The sequence below is a fragment of the Colletotrichum abscissum genome (assembly GCF_030869225.1).
Source record: "Colletotrichum abscissum strain IMI 504890 chromosome Unknown Scaffold_30.1, whole genome shotgun sequence".
In the NCBI taxonomy this organism is placed as follows: Eukaryota; Fungi; Ascomycota; class Sordariomycetes; order Glomerellales; family Glomerellaceae; genus Colletotrichum; species Colletotrichum abscissum.
Window position 1 is genome coordinate 365,315 of NW_026850210.1, and position 22,202 is coordinate 387,516.

Here is a 22,202-nt window from a genome sequence, read left to right on the forward strand (position 1 = left end):
TGTGCAGCTTCACAACTCGATAAACCATAAGAATTTCGAACGAATTCATAGAATACCTTCTTAATCGGAGAAAGTATGCGTACTGAAGACTACACGCGAGGAGTCAATATCATTCGTGGATTATGAAACGATAAGATCGTGTACAGGCAGGGGCTCGTGATCGTGTTCTCTTGAATGATCGGCTTATTTGTTGCGCAAAACCAAGGCCTACGAGGATCTATCGGAAAAATGTCCCGCATATCAACTTCGTCACATTCACTCTCGCCTGGTCTCTTTAATCCTTGTGTTCGGTGACCTTTACCCAAAAGTTATCCTGCATGAATAAGTTGTGATTGACGCTATGCCAAGGCTTAGCGGGATCCAAAATCTGGAACTCAAAATTGCGAAGCAACTGAATGTGTAAATGTCAGCATCTCAGCACCTCAGAGTGTCACAGTATTCTCAAACTTGGGGCGGAAAGACAGTGCTTACTTCAACAAACACCTTATTCAATTCCAGAAACGCAACATTCTTTCCCGCACAACCCCATCGTCCATACCCAAACGCGAGTTCAGTTGTCTTCTGCATCTTATCCTTTGTCGCCGCGTCGGCTTCGATCCATCGCTCAGGCCGGAATAGGTCCGCATCTTTACCAAATACGTCGGCGCGACGAAGCGTGCCCCATACGTTCTGGGCGATGCGCGTACCACCCGGAACAAAGTGTCCATCGATAGTGTCTCCTCCGGCGGGCACTTCTTTGGCGCAAAGGCCGGTGAAGGGCGCGCACATCCGGAGACCTTCATAGATAATGGCCTAGCTTTGGTGAGCAAGTCCAGGCTACGATTATCAGGAGCGAGATTTGGGGGGCCTAACCTGAAGGTAGGGTAATGTTTTTCCTTCCTCATAGGTAATTGGGGATGATATCCGGCCTTGGGTGATAGCTGTGCTAATTTCGGTTTTCAGAGTATGATATGCGCGAGGCGATGTGATAAGATGCAGGAAAGTCGTCCGAATTGCTGTTGCGGTTGTGTCTGATCCAGCAATGATCTGGAAGAGAACTTCTGTTTCACACTCGCTCTGGCTGACGCCGTGCCGGATAAAGGCACCCTGGTTGTTCTCAGCTTTGCTCCAGACAGGATAGCTGACAGATAACCTACCAGCATGTCCGGTTCCTCCTTTGCATCTGTACCGAAACGTCGTCCGACAACCTCCTTGGCCACTCTGTTTCGATCAGCATCGCAGCATCATGCTACTCATAGAGGAACCACTACGTACCCCATTAGCTTTCCCAATCCGCTCTTGTCAGTATGTTTCGGGCCGACAGCGCCTAGAACGGGCTTGGAAAACATAAAGCTGGCAAGCCATGGCACCTCACTGCATAGCTGCAGAAGCGGTATAGCCGCCTCCGTGGTGCTGATGTAGTCATGGACATCCGAATCAGTGGCTAGGTACCCAAACTCTTTTCCATACGCAACTCTGGTAATAACATCCAACGTAAAATATTGTGTTGTCTTGCCTAGGTCCATCGGCCTAACCTCGTCGTCGGTAGTAACATACTTCCTCTTGATGAGGTCCACGAAACCAGCGACCTGGGAGTTGATGCCGTCTTCGAGCGCCAGGTTCTCTTTGCCGGCGTATCCAGCTGCGCACTTCGCTTTCAACTTGTCATGTGCGCCGGTGTCGCGCAGACTGAACAAGCTGTCTTCGTGAGGATTCAGCTTTGTGGTATCGTACCAGGATGATCGGCCGTAAGGTGATCGGGCAGCGTTCATGCGACGTAGGATATCCGGGTCGTCAGTGACGAGGTCGTTTGGGCCAATGCGGACTAGGGAACCATGTTTCCTGTTGAGGTTGGTGAAGTGCTCGGCCGGTCGACCGGAGCGGGCGTTTAATATGAGCCATATGTAAGAGAAGCGTCCGATGAGCGGGCCCGGGAAATCGCGGAGACGGCCGTAAGCTATGATAGATGAGACGACATAGTAGATGATGAAAGCGAAGCTGAGATAGAGCGGTGTCGCGCCTGCATCGAGGTATGAGGTGAAATTTGATGGCGTCATATTTCCAGTCGCCAGCTCGTCCTGCAACTTTGTTGCAATACTGAGGGAGGCAAGATTGAGTTGACTTCAAATTCAATTGCAACTACAAGGCTTTTATCCAGTCGTAAGGGTCTCCCATTATATCGTCTAGTATTTCCAATGCCGACAGCGATCATCTTCTACTTTCCGGGTTTGCCCCGTCCAGACATTGACTAGACCCCTTGCCATGCCAACGCGTTGATTGTTGGAACCCCGCCTCTTGTTACATCGCTCGGGATTCTAGAGACGTCTTGAGGATGACAGCGCTGACTTCCATGTCGATAAACCAGGGTTTGCGGATTGGATGGCTTGGTGTACCGGGCCGTTGACACCAAAAGTCCCAAATGCCGATTATGAACCTACCTCAATTCGGATAGTCCATCTGGAAGAGTCGCACTGCCCAGCCTGCGGTATCATTCGATTGCAGACAATCAGTCTATCGATGCCAGGTGATGTCCAATGGCGACCTTCCTTTCGGATCCGGGCAAGATGGGAACGAGAGGTCGGCAATTGGAGAATTCAGACAATTACGCTTGTGATTGGATGTTTTGGGGGGAAACTGGAGGAGAGGCAGCTTTTGTGGGTTCCTCAACCTTGTCTTGTGTAACGTAGGGATCACGGATATGTCGGCGTAAGCGCTTGAGCTTTTATGGTTACAACGAATGTGTCATGATGGATCGCTATCGGACTCTGATAGATTTTGAAATGGGGCAATGGGCAAAGAAGGTGTCTTGGTAAGCTGTTGCTATTCACGGACAAGCGACCATTTGCCAAGGAAAACTCAGACATTGTCGACGACCCATATAGGCCCACAGACACGATCTGGAGGAGTAATAGAGGAAGCGTTATTAGTCGGAGCAGGGACGGGGCATGAGCATAAGGGACACTAGGACAAGGAGAAGGGTAGCAAACATTGCGATGAAGTATGCGATGGTTGAGAAACATTACGAGACAGCAACGACTTCGAGCCAACTTTGCAAAGACTTCCATGATCTGGAATCTAGCCCGAAGATGAAGGACATCTAGCTAAAATGGGATAGCTCGAGAGGCGAAAAGCTGATGCTTGGGAAGAGAACGGGGAGGGTTATCCATATTAAAAACACAGTAGCATACAAATTCCGTCGGAGACTTGACAAAAGGGCCCTCCATATCTTCCTTCATTCGAGTCTCACCGTCCGCAAGGCACGATTGCTCCGCCGAGTGTTGGTGGTTATTAGTACATTATCGTTTACAGTACAGTCGTCTTCAGCGCGGCGACGCCCAAAAGTGATTCCGTGGGTAGAGCCCAAAGTCTTATTGAGGTGCCTTGGTGCGCAACTGAACGCCGTGCCACTGCTTCATCATGTCGCCCAAGACGGCGTTGACCATGCGCTGCTGCTTCAGCATGTTGGCGCCCTTGAATTTGGCCGAGGTGATGTCGATGGCGTACATGGAGCCGCATCCGCCCGAAACGTCTTGAACGATGAGTTCCGAGGGCGTGAACTCGGCAACCAGCTTATCCCATATCGTCGACTCGGCATCGTCCAGATGGTCGGGCTTCTCGAGGGCTGTTGCGGTCTCGGTCGCGGAGGAGTAGGAGCGCTTGGAGATGGATCGGAGATTGAATTGAGGCAGTGGTCGGATCGCCTTGGAAACTTGGACTCTAGGAGCGGATCTCAGGGCGTCGTTTCTTGTTGCGATCGACAGACTTGAGAGGGGAGCCTTTGCGATGATGGTGTTCGTGGGCTTGGGGAGCGCAATTGCGCGACGGCACGCTCTGCAAAGCATTTTGGACTGATTCGGTGATTAACTTGTTGGCTATTTGGGCCGTGGTGTAAGAGGATTTGGCAGCGGCTTCAACTGGGGTCGCTTAAGGCTATCGCGGTCGAATCGAGGTCTCCAAATAATATGCCGTGGATTTGGTGGGAAGCTTCAATTCGGAATTTCTAAGCTCGCAGCTATTGACGTCAACCAGGGATTGGGTGAGCTGCCGGGATTTAGCCGGTGGCTGTGTGCGGTTTACAGTGTGGCTTAGCTCACACGGTACCTGTGTGAGATGAGTGGCTCAGTGACATACAAAGTGAGACTCACACCTCCATCAAGCATACTCACTCACATGCTTCTCATGTGCCACTCACTCGATCTTCACACCTTCCAAGCCAATAAGCAACCTGGTTCACTTCGTGCGTAAGGTGAGAAAAGCAATATCTCCTAGTCATTTCATTAAAGTCGCAAAACAGCTAACATGGATCACAGGGACTGGAGATTTTAAGGGGCTAATGCGACAACACCTTCAACCACCAAGGGCTACATCATCACTCTCAGCTCTCCTGCTTCACATGCAGATGTCCCCGCTAAGATAGGCCGCTCTAGACGGTGGGAAAATTATTTCTGCATCTCCAATCTGCCAGCCATGGCGCGTCTCTCACCTACTTCCGCCGAGTTACCCCGGCAAATTCTCCCAGCTCGAGATCACCCAGTCCGTCTTACCCCAGGGCCCAGGGCCATCAATAGCGTCTCCCCGCATCTCCCCGCATTCTTCTCCAATGATTTACCCCAGGCCGTAAAAGTTGCTTAGTCCGACACTAGAAATTAGAGGCGACGAGGTTCTCTTGCGGTTTTTGTCAAATTCCTCCAATCAGGCGTGTTAAGGTCCGGCCGGCAACACTTTCCCAGCGGTCTGGCAATGGACGCGATGAACGCGATGAACGCATCAGCGGAAGACAGCGAGCTTCGATGCTACGCTAGAAGGCGTATAAAACGTGGTACATAGAGGAAAGGAGACGCTCAGGGAAAATGAGAGGGACTGAGTAGCAGAGAAGAGCAGCAGCTTGATCCTCCTTCTTGTTTCCATGGCTCGGTTGTCCTTTTTGTTTTCCGCGGCTGCGGCTTGCTTCCTCCAGGCCGTGGCAGCTCAAGAACCTACAGCCCAGGTCCTCAATGGCACTTACCAAGGCCGTCATTTGTCTGAGTGGGACCAAGACGCCTTTCTCGGTGTCCCTTTTGCGCAGCCTCCGGTTGGCCAGTTGCGGTACAAGTGGCCACAAAGCCTCAACACTTCCTTCGAAGGCACGAGAGATGCCACAGAACAGGGCTACAGCTGTATGCAGTTCAGAGGGACCTTCAACATGTCCGAGGACTGCTTGACCCTCAATGTTGTCCGTCCAGCTGGAAAGCCTGAGAAGCCGCTCCCGGTTCTCGTATGGATCTTTGGTGGTGGCCTATACACTGGCTCAATTGTAAGAAATTGTCAATTTTGGAGCATCGTGTGTCGAGACTGACTTGAATGTGACATAGGCCGATCCTCAATATAACCTCTCGGGCATTGTCAAAGTCAGTCAGGACATGGGTCAGCCCATTATTAGCGTAGCCATGAACTACCGTCTCAACATGTACGGCTTCCTACAAACACCTCAAATCCTCGCCGAAGGATCCAGTAACGCGGGTCTGCTGGATCAAAGGTTGGCGCTCCGGTGGATCCAGGAGAACATCGCGGCCTTTGGTGGAGACCCGGACCGGGTGACGATCTGGGGCGAGAGTGCCGGGGCCCAGAGCATCGCCTACCACATGTTTAGCTACGATGGCCGGGACGACGGTCTCTACCGCGCCGCAATCCTCGAGAGCGGCGGGCCGACGGGGGCCCAGGTACAGGACCTTGCCTACTACAACGCTCCCGTCGAGAATCTGACGCGCAGTGTCGGCTGTTGGACCGCCAAAGACCAGTTGGCTTGCCTTCGTGGCCTAAGCCAGACGCAACTCTTTGCAGGAAACCCCAGTCAAGTGTGGAACCCGATGATTGATGGCGACTTCCTGACGGGCTACCCGAGTCAACTGATCCGCGAGGGCAAGTTTGTCAAGGTGCCTCTTTTGACGGGCGCCAACAGCGACGAGGGAATCAACTTCAACCCCAACAGCCCCAAGCCAAATACCGAGACTGACCTGTTCAACGGCTTCACTTGGTGGCGCTCTTACGCCCTCTCCCCACCGACGATCAGAAAGCTCTTTGAGCTGTATCCCAACGACCCCTGCACCCAACCGCCGCTCTCCATCACGAACTGTTCCGTGTACCCGGAATATGGCCTGCAGTGGCGGCGGGGTGCCTCCATCGGCGGCGACTTAGTCATGATCTCGGGCCGCCGGAAGATGTGTGAGCTCTACGCCGTCTCTCAGCCCGTGTACAGCTACCGCTTCGACCAGCTGCTTTGGAACCGCAAGCAGATTGAGGGTGTGCGACACTTTGACAACGTCGCGTACAGCTTCCAGAACATTTCTGGCCTGCTCGGGCCGTCGCCGCAGTATGACAGCCACGTTCGCTTCGCCCGCGCCATCGGGGAGGCCTATGTGCGCTTCGTTTACGACACGGATCCAAACCCGAAGGTTGGCAGTAATGGGACTTTCACGAATGGCACGTCGCTGTTGCCGTATTGGCCCAAGTATGACTTGAGTGCCCCCAAGAACTTGGTGCTGAACGCATCCAAGAGCTATGTGGAGGATGATACCTGGAGGAAGGAGGGCATCGACTTCATCAACACCTACGAGGTTGCAAGGGAACTTCTTGCATGAAAAATTGACCTGTAGTTGGGAACTCGGGTTTCTGAGAGCGGGTCTGATATCTAGCATCGGGCAACAGATGGGTAATCGGCATTGTCCGGCGTACACAGTACATAGATGATACAACAATAAGCAATGTTAGTCAATCATGGTGTGCTACGGATACTTATCCCGCCCACATGTTCTTTTCGTACTAGTGGAGACTGCCTCGATCCTCCGCGCTCGCCGCAAGGCCAAGGAGGGGAAGCAAGGCGACTCTTGTCATGGAGCCCGGTCACCGCCCAGCCGCCCGTTGACCCTCCCCCCTATCTTCCCGGGACGGACTGCGACGGTCGCATTTAACGATCTGTAAGGTACGACCCATCGCGTCCGAATGGTCGGGATGCTGATCTTGAGGCAGCATTGGCGTGCCTCTGAAGACTTGGCCGAGTTGGGCATCTGCGTTGGCCAAGAATCTTGATCCCCTCTCACGCAGGTGAAGAAGACTAGACTTGATACTGTTTGGTCGACTAGCGCCTGCATCTGAGTAGCTACCTCGTAGAGACTTCATGAAAGTCGGACAGTATCAACATCTGCAGTGTATCGCGATACGATAATGGTCGATTGTTTAGCTATAAAACTCGCTTCTGAGTTGAGCAGGGCAAGACTAGCATCATGCTTCGGTCAATGAGAAATCAGAGTTGTTTCGGCGAAGGACGCTGTGGATATTTCCTGTCTACTGTGAGCTCCGCTCGAATACAGAGCATACAACTCTGTTTAGTCACAATATTGAATACGGAAGTTATTTGACCTTGTGCTGATAAGAATATCTTCAATTCTTCCCAAGAACACAAAACACATTGTCTGCTGCATGCCGATGCATGTTGTTGAATCAACCATGAACAAAGTTTGGCGCCATAGTAAGGTTAAATGCATTTGTGTTTGCCAAAGTTCTATTTACATTGAAGACCCCTACAGCGGTGCAGTCCGCCTAGAATATGTGCATCCAGGTCCTCCCTAGCAGCAAGAAGTCAGGAATCATTTATCCGCAAATTTTAGGTTCAAGCAAGCGGGGATCATTGTTTGATGAGCCTCTCCAGTTGCCATCTCGCTGTAACCTCTTCGTTGATTTGCTGCGAGACACAGAAAGGCGACTGAATCGTACAAACCCTTCGCCTTTCGAGGTTCTCCGTCAGCCGAACCGTCGAACCCTGAGAAGGAGTGCATATCAAAAGTTCTCTCATTTTCAGCTGGACCCGTTCTCTCGCCCAGAATACGAAGAACTTGAAAGTTTAACCAGGTCAGATTGAGTGGAGGAGATCCCCGCGGCCTCTTCCCGAGCTTCCCAGATCGCCTTAGCAGCCCAGCCGGGACCCAACTCCTTTTGGCTAAAGGCGAGAGAAGCGAGAGTAGCCGTGGTCCCCACGCCCTTTAGGCGTTGGTCTGGGCGTATCAATACTGGGCCATTGTTCTTACTCTTCAGACCTTCGCATCACTCCAGGCCTTCACAGCTCTATCATTGCATAGAACTCGGCGGGACTCAAGTACAGTTTCCAGTTGATACGGTTCGATACGTAATAGCAGACCGAAAGCGATGTCTTGCGCCTGTGACTCGAGAGTCCAGACTGACGCGCCTTTGTAGGTTTAATGCGAGCCATCCAGCACAGGGAACATGTAGCGTCGCACCGCCGCCCGCATCCCGCGAACCTTTGCGTCCGGTTTAGAGCCGGGGCCTGGCCACCACGTTATCGACTTTTCGGCAGGTGAATCGGATGGAGGCCCAGAAAGACGAGAAGCCATGGATGATGGGATGACAGGTGTCAGGCCTTGTTGGTCTTTTCCCGTCAGACTCTCGAGCCTTCAACTCCCCCAGAATCCTTTCGCCCACTCAAAAACTCCGTTCAGCCACTTTTGGCTCTGCTCTGTGTGCGTGCGGGGGTTTCGCATGTGGGCGCGGAAGAGTTGGCGATATTGACTAGCAAAAGGTCCTCCACCCAGTCAAGTCTCTGATTCTCCTGCCCAAAAGGAACAGACACAACATGAGTCGTTTAACCTTTCAAGCTCCTTTTTCTAGTTACGGACTGGCCTCCGACCTCACGCCCTATGGCTTGTTTCCTCGATAGAGAAAAATCGTATGCCGAGGAGTATCGGTACAAATAATCAACCTCAGAAGCCGATACTGATGTGCCTGGAACAACATCCAACGCAATCGCCTCAGAACCCACCATGCAGCCGGGATGTCCGTCCCCGCGTGGATGCTGCCGTTGTAACTACCACTCGCGTGCCTGAGCACATCGCGCGCTCGGCGCTCCACATCGCACGAGTGCCAATTCAGGAACACGCCCAACAAACAACAATCCCGAGATGCACTACTACCACGGCAGTAAGAGTGCCATGACTTCTTGGCCCCTTGGCTCCGTGGTCTGCGGAAGGGATTGTTGCACGCAAGACGGAAGGCAGCGTTTCTTCGAGGGGATGTGGGAGCTGCAACTCCCGTATCGTGTTTACCGTATCATATTGATATGATGTTTATCGCAGAGCGGCAAGTGTAATGTCTTGGAGTCTTCATAACGTTACGAATGAAGTCTTGCTGAACTCTGATAGGAGCAGACCCTCGTCCACCAATCTTTGTACAAGCCACTGACATTGAACAACTCGTCCTCCTTGTCTTTGTTCCCGGCCAGTATTTCGCAGCAACAATACCAATATGCAGCCGTCACCAATGCCACACGAGCCACCCAATGTCCTTTTGCCATCTGCAAACACAGGGCTCTAGATGTGCCACCAGACCAGAACAAGCCTCCCGAGTGTCTTAGCCTCCAATCCATGCGAACGCCCAACGGCCAGCCGCACTCTGATTTCAAGCACAAAAAACGTTGTGGCGTCGCTGCTGGCAATCTTCGCCCAGAGATCTCGAAGAAGTCAAATCCGATCTCCCGCTTTCTGCCAATCACTCTTCCGCGATAGCTCCAACTGCTCTTCTCAGAAGCGAGCCTCGAGATGGCCTGCTCGCCACCAAACGGGGGGGGGGGGGGGGTGCTAGTGAAATAAAAGTGCCCCTAACCAAGCAACCCCTGGCCATGGCTAGGTCTATGATCCATGGCCACCACGGTTGGCCAGGGACTCCCCTCCATTAGGTCTTGCAGTCCCTCCAACGACATGCGGAAGACTTTACCCAGATAGGAAGGCCATCTGAGCAAATTGACCGTTCAGAATGCTCTCCAATGACATTGTTCAATTAATTAGCCCCGGCCCAGCTCCCTACCACTACGAAGCCTAAACAAGGCAGCTCGAAAAGCAGCTTCTCATATGTTGATCGACGTTCGGTCGAGATGCTCCTTTTCCGCTACAGGCCGTGACTTGCCCACGCGGTGAATGAGCTGCAGATTGGCCTTCAAATCTTGAGGTAACAAGCTGCGTGCAATTTCTTATTTCCCTGGTCCCGTTCGCTTGTGCTATTTCCCCCTGACCCATGGTCCCATCCCATCCCACCCCTCAACCTCACCCCTGCTCCCCACTCACTATCGCGTGCCACACTGTCACCGCGCTTTTGCATCCTCGCAAACTCCCACAGCGCATGTCTTCTGTGCCGATGTTTCTCTCCACCTGCCTGGGCGAGCAAGCGTGCTGGTCTGAAATGGTGCTCCCAGTTCCTTTCATGATGACAACGACAGGCCCAGTCTGGCGCCGTCCTGGGTCCCCGCCAGACTGGGGTTCGCCTTGAGAGTTGGGCCGAGCGAATAACCCATCCCCCTCGTCCCCGGATGAAGGACACACTCATGGCACTTATAAAGCTAGACCCCCGGCGCGTCTGGCTCAAGTGATGATTTCTTTCTCGCCAGCTCCGGTCTCCCACAGGTCATCCGTCAGCCAAACACAATGGTCAGAAGCAGTCTCTTGCTGCCGCTCCTCGCGGCGGCTTCCGCCGTTCAAGCCAAGGCTCCGTCTCCCAAGACCGTCGCTGGTGCCTTCATCGTCGAGTTGGAGGACGGACAGGTATGTCAATAGCGCTAAGAGCAACCTACGCCAAGGCAAGGTAGAATTGCTAACCTAACCTTTCCAACAGGATGCCTCCGAGTTCTACGCAGAGGCAGAGAACGATGCCATCACTCGTTTGAACCTCACCTACTCTCTTTTCAAGGGCGCGTCCATCCAGTTCAAGAACATCGACACCGCCGACCAGAAGGCCGCCAAGCTCGGTCAGCTCGCTTCGGTCAAGAACATCTGGCCCGTGAGGACCTACAGCATCCCCAAGCCCGAGGTTGTCTGGACCGGTCAGCAGGGCCGCGACTACATCGACCTGAAGAAGCGCCAGGAGGGCGAGTATACCTTCTCGACTCACGTCATGACCCAGGTTGACCAGCTTCACGCCAAGGGAGTCTCCGGAAAGGGCATCAAGGTCGCCGTCATTGACACGGGTATCGACTACCTTCACCCCGCCCTCGGTGGCTGTTTCGGCGCCGACTGCCTCGTCAGCTACGGAACCGACTTCGTCGGTGACGCCTACGATGGCTTCAACGAGCACTTCCCCGACCCCGATCCCATGGATTGCGGTGGTCACGGAACCCACGTTGCTGGTATCATTGCCGCTCAGAGCAACCCCTTTGGATTCACCGGCACTGCTCCCGGTGTGACCCTAGGTGCTTACAAGGTTTTCGGATGCGAGGGCCAGGTCAGCAACGATGTTCTCATTGCTGCTTACAACCGCGCCTACGAGGAGGGCAGCGACATTATCACCGCCTCCATCGGTGGTCCCTCTGGTTGGACTGACGAGCCCTGGGCCGCCACCGTCTCAAGAATCGTTGAGGCTGGTGTCCCTTGCACAGTCTCTGCTGGTAACTCTGGTGACCAGGGTATCTTCTTTGCCTCTACCGCCGCCAGCGGTAAGCACGTCACCGCCATTGCCTCCTTTGACAACGTCATAACCCCGGCTGTTCTCATTGAGAACTCGTTCACCATTGCTGGTGGCGAGTCCCAGAACTTTTCCTACACCCCCGGCGAGCCTCAGAACTGGGCTGGTGTCGACCTCCCCCTCTGGGCCACGAGCACCGACTCTACCTCTACCGCTGCCCTCGGCTGCGACCCTTACCCTGCCGGTACTCCCGACCTCAGCGGTAAGATTGTGCTCGTTCGCAGAGGTACTTGCACGTTCGTCACCAAGGCCCAGAACGCCGTCAACGCTGGTGCCAAGTATGTTATGCTCTACAACAACGCCGCCGGTGCTGGCTCCGTCTCTGCCGCCGTTGATGGTCTTGAGGCTATTGGCATGACCACCCCTGCGCAGGCAGCCGTCTGGCTCACTGCTCTTGCTGCTGGATCCGAGGTTGTCCTTCACATGACCGACCCCAAGGAGGCTGAGCAGATCCTGCTCAACTCCAACAACACCGCCACTGGAGGTTCCGTCTCTAGCTTCAGCTCTTGGGGCCCCAACTGGGACGGTCTCCAGAAGCCTCAGTTCGGTGCTGTCGGTGGTAACGTTCTGTCCACCTACCCCCGAGCTCTGGGTAGCTACGCCGTCCTTTCTGGTACCTCCATGTCTTGCCCTCAAACCGCCGGTATCGTCGCCTTGATCGCCGATGTCCGCAAGACTCTGGACCCCGCCACCATTGAGAACCTTCTCTCTGCCCACGCCAACCCCGTCAAGTTCAACTACGGAACCGGCCCCGACGCGCTTCTTGCCCCTGTTCCCCAGCAGGGTGGTGGTCTCGTTCAGGCTTTTGATGCTGCCTACTCCACTGTCATTCTCAGCCACTCCAGCCTTTCATTCAATGACACTGATAACTTCATCCCCGAGCTCAACTTCACCATCAAGAACACTGGCGCCGAGTCCGTGTCCTACGACCTGAGCAACGTCGGTGCTGCCACTGCCTACACCTTCGAGGCTGCAGGAGATCTTTTCCCTGCGGTCTTCCCCAACGAGCTGTCGGCCGAGTACGCCACCCTTGCCTTCAGCGAGGAGAAGGTCACCGTCCCCGCCGGCGGCGAGGTCACCGTCCTGGTCACCCCCACCCCTCCTACTCTTGACGCCGGCCGCCTCCCCGTCTGGTCCGGCTTCATCGCCCTCAACGGATCCGATGGCACCAGCCTCTCCCTCCCCTACCAGGGCATCGCCGGCAGCCTCCACAGCCACGTCACCCTCGACCAGGCCCTCATGACCACCTCCACCAGCGCAAAGGCCGAGGTGTACGAGCCCGTTCCCAGCAACTACACTTTCACCCTGCCTCCCCCTGGCACCGCCAACGAGACTGAGGCCGTCCTTCCCGCCCTCGCTGTCAACATGGCCTTCGGCTCCTCCTTTGTCCGCGCTGACTTGGTTCCCCTGACCACCTGCCCCCCTAACATCACCCACGAGGTCTGGGGCATTAAGACCCTCGGCCAGCCCCGCTCCTTCCCTTACCTGTACGTCTCTCGCGGTGTCTTTGCTGTCAACTTTGACGGCCAGCTTGAGGATGGCACCTACGCCCCTGCTGGCAAGTACAAGTTTGCCATCAAGTCTCTGCGTGTCTTTGGTGACGCGACGAAGCTTGAGGAGTATGATACCACTGAGACTGAGCCGTTCCGCATCGTTTACGGTGCCGCGAACGCGACCGCTCCCGCTAGACACTAGGAGAGTGTTAGGAATATGCCACGATAGCATAACATGTCTATACGACATTTCTTCATGTAAATAATTCCATAGGACTGGAATAATGTCTGATACCTTGAATTAATCTTGCTTAACGGTGATGATTTTTGTCTACTCCTCCCAAGTCTTTCCCAGCCGTTCCAAGCCATGTGCTCCATCCACGTGGCCCAGTTGACTACTCGTAAGGCAAACCTAGTCAATCACTTGTCCTAGCAAAATCTTAACATCGCCTGCTGCTCGACGGTCAATACCCTTCAGTGTGGTGAACACAAGTCTTCAAGGGCTTCATTCACGCCCAGAACTGTACTCAAACCTTTGCTCTTAAGACATTCCCAACAGCCGCTATTCTAGCAGCAAACAGACTTCCAACGCCTAACAAAGTTATCACAGCCGCCCAGATCTGCGCCCAGATATACTTTCCACCCGACACGTCGAGGATCGCGCCAGCGATAGGAGGCCCTGCTAAGGAAGCCACACCCACAATTGTCGCGACCATTCCGAAGCGTGCTCCCATCTTCGTGGGGTCTACAGTCAGACTCGCCAGGGCAGGTGTAAAGACGCCTTGTACGAAACCGTTTGCGATGCCGAAGAAGACACTAAGGACGTAAAGCCCAGGACTCGTGTGGACTCCAATCCATGCAAAGTACATACCACTCACAACCACGTTGCTGATGATGAACATATTTATCGAGCCCAGATAGCGCCCAGCTATGAATCCGGAGAGAACGCGACTGGGTATTCCTGACGAGTTCAGAATCAGCAGCAAGGAGACAGATTCAGTGAAAGACAGCCCAATGACCTCGCGGGCAAAGACATTCATCTGTAAGCGAATCAGCATTTAGTCTCACCTCCAGGGCCAGGAAAGCATGGCTTACATAAAAGAGACTGAAGTAAAGAGACAGGAACACGAAGAAGCTCCCGATAGCGAAACACGTATAGGACCGTTCTCTAAAGGCACCCCACTCGATCAAAGGACCCTTCTTCCTAGGCGCCAGCCGCGGTCTCATCAGCGCAATCGCAATAACACCAAGTATCAACATCATCAAGGCCTGGCACCTCACAGCCCACGCAAAGCCCACATGTGGCATTGTGTAATTCAGCAGAATAGGAAATGTAACAGAGCCGAGGCCTGTCCCAGTGGTAACAATGGAGAGTGCTAGAGTCTTGCGCCTCTTAAAGTACGAGCCGACGATGGTGATCCCCGGCATAAACATGATGCCCATCCCGAGTCCGGTGCATAAGCCCTGTGCAAGGAAGATTTGCCAGTATGCGTGGCAGAAACTGGTCAGAAATGTCCCCATCACGGCCATGAATAGGCCGACGATGACGGCGTGACGGGTGTAGCCTGCGTCGGCTAGGCGGCCCGATAGCGCGCAGATGCCGAAAGTGAGAAAGATCTGGATCGAGCCTATCCATGATGCCTGCGATGAGGGAAGGTTGAGGGTGGTGGTGTAGTAGAGCTGGTAGACACCGTATGAGGAGGGGTAACCCCAGGCGATTTGGTTGATCAAGTGTGAGGCTAGGACTTGTAACCAGGCTGTGGTACCTCCATCTGGATATGTGAATTCCTCTTCCTCTTCCTCAACGATTGAACTCTGTCGGGTATTGGGGTGATTGAGCGGGGGATCTGGTTCAGGGTATGGCATTGATGATTGCGGCTGTTGCAAACCAAGGGTCTGCTTTTCTTGAGGATCTGACATGTAGGGGCACCTCAAGAGTTGGTCGTGGTACAAAAATTCGAAGCTGACTTTCAATGGCACATACGAGGAAATGGTGCTGAAGCTGGATGTTGTTGAATTGGGAGAGACGCCTGACTGCATTCGGATGGTTCAAGTGGCTCTATGAAATAGGAAAGAAACGATTGGGTGACTCACAAACCATCTAGCAAATACTCGGATTCTGTAATTCATAACCGGTGTTATCTCCTGGCCGGCACAAAGCGCCGGGCAAGGTTTCCCGCGCTTGGCACACCAACCTTGAACCAACTCTTCCGACTGAGACATGAGTCACGTAGACGGTGTGGAGAATATTGATCCCCCCCTGATTGCAGTTATCTAGATCTCCGACAAGGAGTTGGGGTAACAAAGATAAGGAGTTGGTTCGTTGCCCACTTTATCATTGATTCGCATTCAAGCCATAGGTGCTCTACGAAACCGTAGCATATGTGAGCTGCGAGTACCTTACATTGAGAAGCTGCGTTTACTACTTATTGCAAAGGAAACGTATCAAGTACAACGTAAACCATCCTATCGGAGTTGCATCTCCAACAAGACTGGGAACTGTTTCCGTTGTATGTCCAAGTGCAAATCGTATTTTTGCGTCGAATATTAGCATCCCTAAAGTTGCTCCTATGCACGCGTCGTGATGATAACTCTTTTGTACCGACGGATCGCGTACGGCCCCTTTTTGGTGCGAACCTGTAATACGACATGCCACTCCTCCCCATCCGTCGCAGAGCCGGCCTCAGTTGGCGGTGAGATGCTTACCTTTGGTCCAAGTGTGACATTTGCAAAGCCAGCCTCATTCAAAGAGTAAATACCATCCGTTCCGAGTGGAGGCGTGAGTGGCAGAATTGTGAGTGAAGGTTGGACGCCGAAGCCCTGAGGTGGCGGGTACCCAAACCACTCAAAGTCGAGTTGGCTCGTTTCTCCAGGGTGGTCGGCATCACACGTACTAGCAGCGTCGAGAATGATTGATCCATTGAGACTAAGGTCGAATCTCACAACTTCGGTGCCTATTGAGCCATTGATGCTCAGTTGAGGTGGATGCGCTACAGCACTCACACTGTTGTTTAGTGTCCATTGCATACGAGCGGCGAAATCGTCTTGCATGGCATCTCTCCAGCGCCAGATTGTTGCTTGGCTGCTCCGGTATTGACTTCCCGAAGGAAGTGATACGCTATCTGGTGCGTTGCCATACCAGTTGAAATCATTTACTTCAGACACCCTGGTGTAACGGCCTCCCCAGCTTCCCAAGTTAGGCATATCGGGAACCGAGAGGCCATTCGAGATCAACCAAAGGAAGCTGGGCGAGTCGCCCTCCATTCCATATAGAATCTGAGGATAAATGCTCCCGAGAGGCCCGACTCGAATGTTCTCATCGGCCCAAGCATTCTTGATCTTGGTAGTATTCGCAAAACCATTGTCATCGGTGTTGATGCCGACCCATGTTGCACCTTCAAACTCGTTGAATCCATTGATGCTGGTGATGTAAAAGATATCGGGCCATCGTGCTTGGATCCATGAGCCGGTGCCATCCTGGTCAGAGATGGCATAAACTCGAAGCCGTGACCTCAAACGTGCAGCATCTTCCGAAGACTGGTCGGTCTCGATCTGCTTAAGAGCTTGTGCCAGTGTGCCTGCGCCGCCCCAGAGACTAACATAAAGTGGCTCCGAGGACTCTTGGAGCTTTTCGATTAGTTGCTTCGCCCCTTCGCTGAGAGATGTGTTCAGCGCTTCCATTCCGTAGACCTAGACTCACAAAGTCAGCTCACGTCAAGCTTAACAAGAGATGATTCGCAGATTCTAATACTTACTTTTGGCCCAGATGACACCAATGGCAAGAGGACATCCGAGCTGCTGTACTGGAACGTCTGCGAAACATGATGGTTGAGATTACGCACAACGGTGCCGTATACCTGTAGGATTTTGGTCATCTCTTCCGGGTGTGTCTCGTTTTTCAAGAACGTTGATGTAGTTGCGCAAAGCCCGCGGATATCCATTTGATTCGAGTACAAAAGTAAGCGGATGAGTGACATGGAGTCGTCGGGTTCGTTGAGGATGTCGGAGAAGATAAAGACTCTAGGCTTAGTCACACCTTGGATCCCATTGGATGTGTTCCCGGCATTGAAGCTGGCCTCGCATTGTATGGATTCTGCACTGACTGGCGATGTCAGAAGATGACTCCAAAGCAGAAGAGGGAGTCCAGCAAGCAAGTGCCAAAATGCTGCCATGGTGCTTTGGTTTTACGATGGAGTCTCTCAGTCGTGGCGAATCACCAGGAACAAAGTACTGATCGACTGAAGTCAGAAATGGAGGCGGCATGTCCCTTTTCAAGCGATGGAGTGCCTCCCTTCGAGCCCTTCTAGCTTACACCGAACACACGTCGCACCTCAGGCTGAACGATCCCTCCGTGTTTATACTTTCCGTTTTAGGAAACACCTATGTAGTCAGTTCGAAAAGTGCTTACGATACCCCGATCCGTGCCTGTCAGAATGTCACGTTGCCAACGTGGAGACTGCGGGGATTCCGGGGTAGCTGTGCCGGGGTGACATTGTTTTCTCGCCCTCATCATTGCGTCGGAAAATCCGAGTTTGCGTTGCAGCAGAACTACATGTTTACTCAAGGCACTATTATCGAACAACGAGCTGTTTGATGTATCACTATGGCTGCTCACCAGTATGTACTCAGAACATGAGGTCAGAGCCTGGATTTTCCGAGAGCCAGAATCATCCCCGACAAGAACGCGAGTGGGAGCCGAGCGGACCGGAGCATAGGTACCGTCTCTACCAGCGTTGAGCCTGGATGGCTTACTGACGCTTGTTGCTTTTTCCCCCAGCGATTGGAGATTTTAGTTCCATCAACCAACAAGAGTACTATCTTTAAGCTACCCCAAATGCCATTGAACTTTCTACCTGAGATGATAACTCAAACTTTCGCACCTGAAAGACACAAGTTAACAATCAAGGATCCGTCGCTTACATCGTGACTTCCAAGGACGCAAAGCTCAGTGTCATATTGCCCCAGCCCTCCGGAAATAACATGGATCTGTTCAGCCTTGGTGGCTCAGTGGTAAAGCGTCTCACTCGTATGGTCTACGTAATGAGAAGATCGGGCGTTCGATTCGCCCTCGAGGCAGATCTTTTGCTATTTCGACTCGGACAATTCATTTTGGAAGTAATAACGCATGAATAGTCCGTGGGAACACATCACTAAAGTGTCTTTATGTCCGTCCACGCGCTGGTCATGAGCAAACTGCAATTTGTACCGATTTTTGCCACCAATCCGACATCACCATTTTTCCCATTCAGGCTTTGCTAATCAGATGATTGAAGAAGTCCCCAAGGAAAAGTGCCGACCTCTTCGGGTAGCGCGTCTTCTCAGGACTCTCGTAGTCGATCCACGTCGCTCCGAACCTGTCGGAGAACCCTGCCGCCCACTCCCAGTTGTCCGTAAACGTCCATCCAAAGTAGGACTTGATAACAACACCTTCTTGCGAAGCCTTTGCCACCTCTGTAAGGTAACTTTTGAAGAAGTCAACGCGGAATGGGTCCTCGAGAATATCGTCAGGGTCCTTGGGTTTCCAATCATGCTCGCCTTGCGCTGTGGTCCCGTTCTCCGTGATGTAGATGGGCACATGGTACCGATTCCAGATCCATCGCAGCAACTTTGCCCATCCCCACGGCGTCGTTCGCAACCAGTAGGTATCGCTCATCGGCCCGCGCGGCACACCCTCCTTGTTTTCGTCAAACTGCTCAATGTTGCCCTTGTGGTCGTTGATGTCGGCCGGACCGTCGCGGTGCTTGACGTAGAACGCAGAGTACGAATTCATACCGTAGACTTCGGAGCTGCCCAGCACAAGTTTGCTCTCCTCGGGCGTGAACCGTGGCAGTCTGTCGCCGAGTTGCGCGCGCATGGACTCCGGGTAGTCACCGGTCTTATACAATGGGTCGGCGAACCACGCAATCTCGAATTCCTGGGCCCTCTGCGCGGCCTCGACGTCGAGCGGGTCCGATGCGTCCCAGGGCTCAGACCAGTTTCCGTGCAACGTGATCATGATCTTGCCCTTTTGTTTTGGCTTGAATTCCTTTTTGTACATGTCGGCCACGTAGGCGTGGGAGATGAGCTCGGTATGCGCGACGATGAAGGGCTCGGTGGAAGAGTCGCCCTCTTCATTCAGCTCGCGGAAGCTGGAACGGGCTGGGGCGTGCACTCCGGCGGCGTAGCCCGCGAGGGTGTAGACACCGGGCTCATTGTAGGTGATCCAGTCTTTGACTCGATCGCCAAAGCGCTCGAAGCAGACGCGAGCGTATCGAACAAAGTCGGGCGTGTACTTTTCCTTGTCCAACATACCACCATACCGATCCTCGAGGGCTTGCGGGGTGTCCCAATGGAAGAGCGTAACGTACGGGGTGATACCGTTGGCGAGTAACTCATCAATCAGGCGGTTGTAGTATGCGATGCCGTCTTCGTTGACGGGGTCGTCTTTGCCGCCGAGTGGAATAATGCGCGACCATGAGAGAGAGAAGCGATAGCCGCTGACGCCGTATCTCTTCATGAGTGCGACGTCTGTCTTGTAGAGGTCGTAGGAGCGCACAGCATCGTCGCCTGTGCTTCCATCTTTCACCTTTCCTGGAGTATGCGCAAATTTGTCCCAGATAGACTCGCCCTTGCCATCCTTGTTCCAGGCACCCTCAACTTGAGCAGCGGCCGTGGCAAAGCCCCAGGTGAAGTCGGCGGGCAGAGCGCCCTTGATGGACTCGTCAAACTCGAATTGGGAAGCCATTAATGATATTCGGGTGGTGTATGAGATTGCTCACGATCTCACTTCCACTTAACCACCGAACGTAAAACATCATTAATACACTGAACGTCGACCATCTTCAACCCCGCTTCACGATCATGTGCTGATAGCTCCAATGATTCTACAGATGCAGTGCCGTCGGAAATCACAAAAGGCACATCCTTGCGGCGGGATGAGATGACAATGATTCGTGGAGGGGAACCATGTCGGTCACAGCTCCCCCGACAGCGGGCGATCAGATGAACGGTCCCAAAGATGGGGTCCCCACTGAGCCCCGACAGGGTCCATCATACCCTACATTTAATGAGGGACTCTTGAGAGATGTGGCCGCCGTTATTCGAACTTGCAATTGAACAAGCCACCCGAAGACAGAAGACCTTGAGTATTTCTCGACTTTCCCTATTGATATATGTCATCAAAATCTTGCCAATCTTTGATTTCCATGTATTATTCTTGCATGGTCAATTGCCACAAGTATTAACATCACACATGCGAATTCCACCCAGCGTCCATATCCGCAAGCTCCATCCGCAGATCCGGGCCGTGGATCCATACTGGCACGGACTCTTCCCAGAGGCGATGAATGACAATTAAAAGTTGGGAACTCCGTCACTTAGTATTGGGTACTTAGGTAAATGCATCTGCTATCTCGAAGTCCTAGACCAATAGGCGATAGCTTACGCCTTGGACTGTCTTCATCTCCTCATGCCATGACTGGACCCATTTTTTAAAGACCAGTGGCTTCAGGCTCGGGCGTCGCAGTGGAGGATGCAATTGGGTCTCCGAAATCAGGATCAATCTCATCCTGCGACGGCGTATCATCGCCACAATCCGTACCATCTGGACCAACGCCAGTGAAGAAGGTATCGCTGTAAGCCGAGTCGAGAGTCCCTTGGAAGTTGGCGTCGCTGAAAGGAACTCTGGTGTGCTCATATTGGATGCCATTCAGCTGCTCTTTCGCTGCAGCTGGGAGGCGATCCCAGGCGACCAGAGGGGGGCTCAAGGCTCCTTCGGGACCATTTGCAGAAGGGATAAGAGGAACCCCGGCATCGTATGCTAGAATAGGGCGTGTTGCTGTCGCTGAGTTCTCCCAGCTGACGAACAAGGTGTTGGTGTTGTGTGTGGTATCGAATGCGCCTTGTGGGTTCGTAGAGTACGCGACGCCGCGAGGCGAAAAGTTTGCAATATCGTCGGGACACTTATCGACGGCGAGCCAAACGACGGCTGTGATCCAGTGATGCTTATGCTGCTCGTCGTTACCCTGCACTTTGGGTAAATAGTAGCTGTAGATGACGCCCGTCCGGTCATGGGATTTTCCGATTCGCGTGTAAGTCTGACCAGTTTGGCCAAAGTCGCGGCAATCGCCGCCGGCTTTACCTGTTGGCTTCAAACCAGCACTAGCATTCGAGCTTTGTCAGTATATTCAATCTATGTCGCTTGGCTCTCAAGAGCTGGATCTCACGAGTCCTAAGGGTTATCCTCACTTACCCAGCAGCACCATCAGCGTCGACCGCTGCGTACGGAACACATCCGTGCCATAATTGGATTAGGGGCTTGAAGGTCATCTGGACCTCTCCATCGAGATCATAGCCAGGGGCTTCCGCAAGGGGGACGACTTTGTCGTGATTCGCCCATTTGTCGTTTACCGCAACGTCGCCATCGCGCTTCCAGTGTGTATGTGAAGTTTCTGCGCTAGCAAAGTCCAACGAAGATACGAGAAGAGATAGGAGAGATGCTCGAAGTGACATCTTGAGACGATTTTAAAAAGAAAACCCGAGAATGCACCGCAGAAGATGTGATGTCTGATACCCTTTGCTGTTATTTAGGAAGATCGAAGTGCAAAGATTTAAAGAGTCTTATAGTCGACTGGTTCATCCATGGCGATCTTGTAAAGAGACTGACAGGTAGTAAAGAACGTTCTTCCGAAGTCGTGTTATTCTACCAAAACAACGAGCCAGAGATGACAATGTTTGGTCGATGAGAACCATCCCTCCAACGGAGAAGACCGTGAAGCATAATTGAGTAGATTTAATGAGAGGATAATGATGAATATCTGAACTATATCAAAGTACGGCGTGACCTACTAAGCCTCATTATCTACTGTATCCAAGATTTCGCTTGAAATCCATTGCGGCTACGAATGTACAGCGGGGATCGCGGCATACGCCGAAAGCTTCCTAGGCGACACCGAGAACCAAGTCAATGGAGGCTACCTTGGCAGTCCCTCGGTTTCATTTACTTATGGTCTTGGTTCTATTAATGTTTGCGTTTACCAAGCAACATACCTGGTCCCAAATCATACTCAAGCAATGAAGCGGTCGAACACAATACCATTACCCGTTCTTGACAACAGAGAGGTAGATGAAATTCTACGTCATAACGATTAATTTTCCTAAACATGCAAGATCAACCCTGATTAGTGATTTAACCGTCAAAGTCCGCTTACCTTTCTCGCATCCATCCCGACCGACTCAGGATGTTTAGTGGTGAAC

The 22,202-nt window shown here is 52.8% G+C and overlaps 10 protein-coding genes across 10 annotated transcripts; 4 read left to right on the top strand and 6 right to left on the bottom strand.

The window, feature by feature from the left end:
* Positions 1–274: 274 nt before the first annotated feature.
* CABS01_11236 (cytochrome P450) lies at positions 275–2,036 on the bottom strand (the record flags this gene model as incomplete). The annotated part of the gene is made up of 5 exons (XM_060544591.1): positions 275–391; positions 472–792; positions 853–1,086; positions 1,137–1,200; positions 1,255–2,036. The coding sequence occupies 5 exons, from the start codon at positions 2,034–2,036 to the stop codon at positions 275–277; spliced, it is 1,518 nt and encodes a 505-aa protein (XP_060397839.1).
* Positions 2,037–2,358: 322 nt separating this feature from the next.
* On the top strand, positions 2,359–2,661 carry CABS01_11237 (uncharacterized protein; the record flags this gene model as incomplete). Its single annotated transcript, XM_060544592.1, has 1 exon — positions 2,359–2,661. One exon carries the CDS (start codon positions 2,359–2,361, stop codon positions 2,659–2,661), a length of 303 nt encoding a protein of 100 aa, XP_060397840.1.
* Positions 2,662–3,347: 686 nt separating this feature from the next.
* CABS01_11238 (BolA-like protein) lies at positions 3,348–3,821 on the bottom strand (the record flags this gene model as incomplete). Its single annotated transcript, XM_060544593.1, has 1 exon — positions 3,348–3,821. The coding sequence occupies one exon, from the start codon at positions 3,819–3,821 to the stop codon at positions 3,348–3,350; it is 474 nt and encodes a 157-aa protein (XP_060397841.1).
* Positions 3,822–4,314: 493 nt separating this feature from the next.
* Positions 4,315–4,611, top strand: CABS01_11239 (uncharacterized protein; the record flags this gene model as incomplete). Its single annotated transcript, XM_060544594.1, has 1 exon — positions 4,315–4,611. A coding segment is annotated over one exon (297 nt), but the record flags the coding sequence as incomplete, so codon positions are not given.
* Positions 4,612–4,885: 274 nt separating this feature from the next.
* CABS01_11240 (carboxylesterase) lies at positions 4,886–6,596 on the top strand (the record flags this gene model as incomplete). Its single annotated transcript, XM_060544595.1, has 2 exons — positions 4,886–5,272; positions 5,331–6,596. The coding sequence occupies 2 exons, from the start codon at positions 4,886–4,888 to the stop codon at positions 6,594–6,596; spliced, it is 1,653 nt and encodes a 550-aa protein (XP_060397843.1).
* A 3,846-nt stretch (positions 6,597–10,442) lies between these two features.
* Positions 10,443–13,170, top strand: CABS01_11241 (subtilase; the record flags this gene model as incomplete). The annotated part of the gene is made up of 2 exons (XM_060544596.1): positions 10,443–10,559; positions 10,630–13,170. 2 exons carry the CDS (start codon positions 10,443–10,445, stop codon positions 13,168–13,170), a joined length of 2,658 nt encoding a protein of 885 aa, XP_060397844.1.
* Positions 13,171–13,495: 325 nt separating this feature from the next.
* CABS01_11242 (major facilitator superfamily transporter) lies at positions 13,496–15,008 on the bottom strand (the record flags this gene model as incomplete). The annotated part of the gene is made up of 2 exons (XM_060544597.1): positions 13,496–14,008; positions 14,064–15,008. The coding sequence occupies 2 exons, from the start codon at positions 15,006–15,008 to the stop codon at positions 13,496–13,498; spliced, it is 1,458 nt and encodes a 485-aa protein (XP_060397845.1).
* A 528-nt stretch (positions 15,009–15,536) lies between these two features.
* Positions 15,537–17,140, bottom strand: CABS01_11243 (uncharacterized protein; the record flags this gene model as incomplete). The annotated part of the gene is made up of 2 exons (XM_060544598.1): positions 15,537–16,658; positions 16,724–17,140. The coding sequence occupies 2 exons, from the start codon at positions 17,138–17,140 to the stop codon at positions 15,537–15,539; spliced, it is 1,539 nt and encodes a 512-aa protein (XP_060397846.1).
* A 1,073-nt stretch (positions 17,141–18,213) lies between these two features.
* CABS01_11244 (beta-glucosidase) lies at positions 18,214–19,692 on the bottom strand (the record flags this gene model as incomplete). Its single annotated transcript, XM_060544599.1, has 1 exon — positions 18,214–19,692. The coding sequence occupies one exon, from the start codon at positions 19,690–19,692 to the stop codon at positions 18,214–18,216; it is 1,479 nt and encodes a 492-aa protein (XP_060397847.1).
* Positions 19,693–20,437: 745 nt separating this feature from the next.
* Positions 20,438–21,458, bottom strand: CABS01_11245 (necrosis inducing protein; the record flags this gene model as incomplete). Its single annotated transcript, XM_060544600.1, has 2 exons — positions 20,438–21,107; positions 21,199–21,458. 2 exons carry the CDS (start codon positions 21,456–21,458, stop codon positions 20,438–20,440), a joined length of 930 nt encoding a protein of 309 aa, XP_060397848.1.
* Between the last annotated feature and the right edge of the window lie 744 nt (positions 21,459–22,202).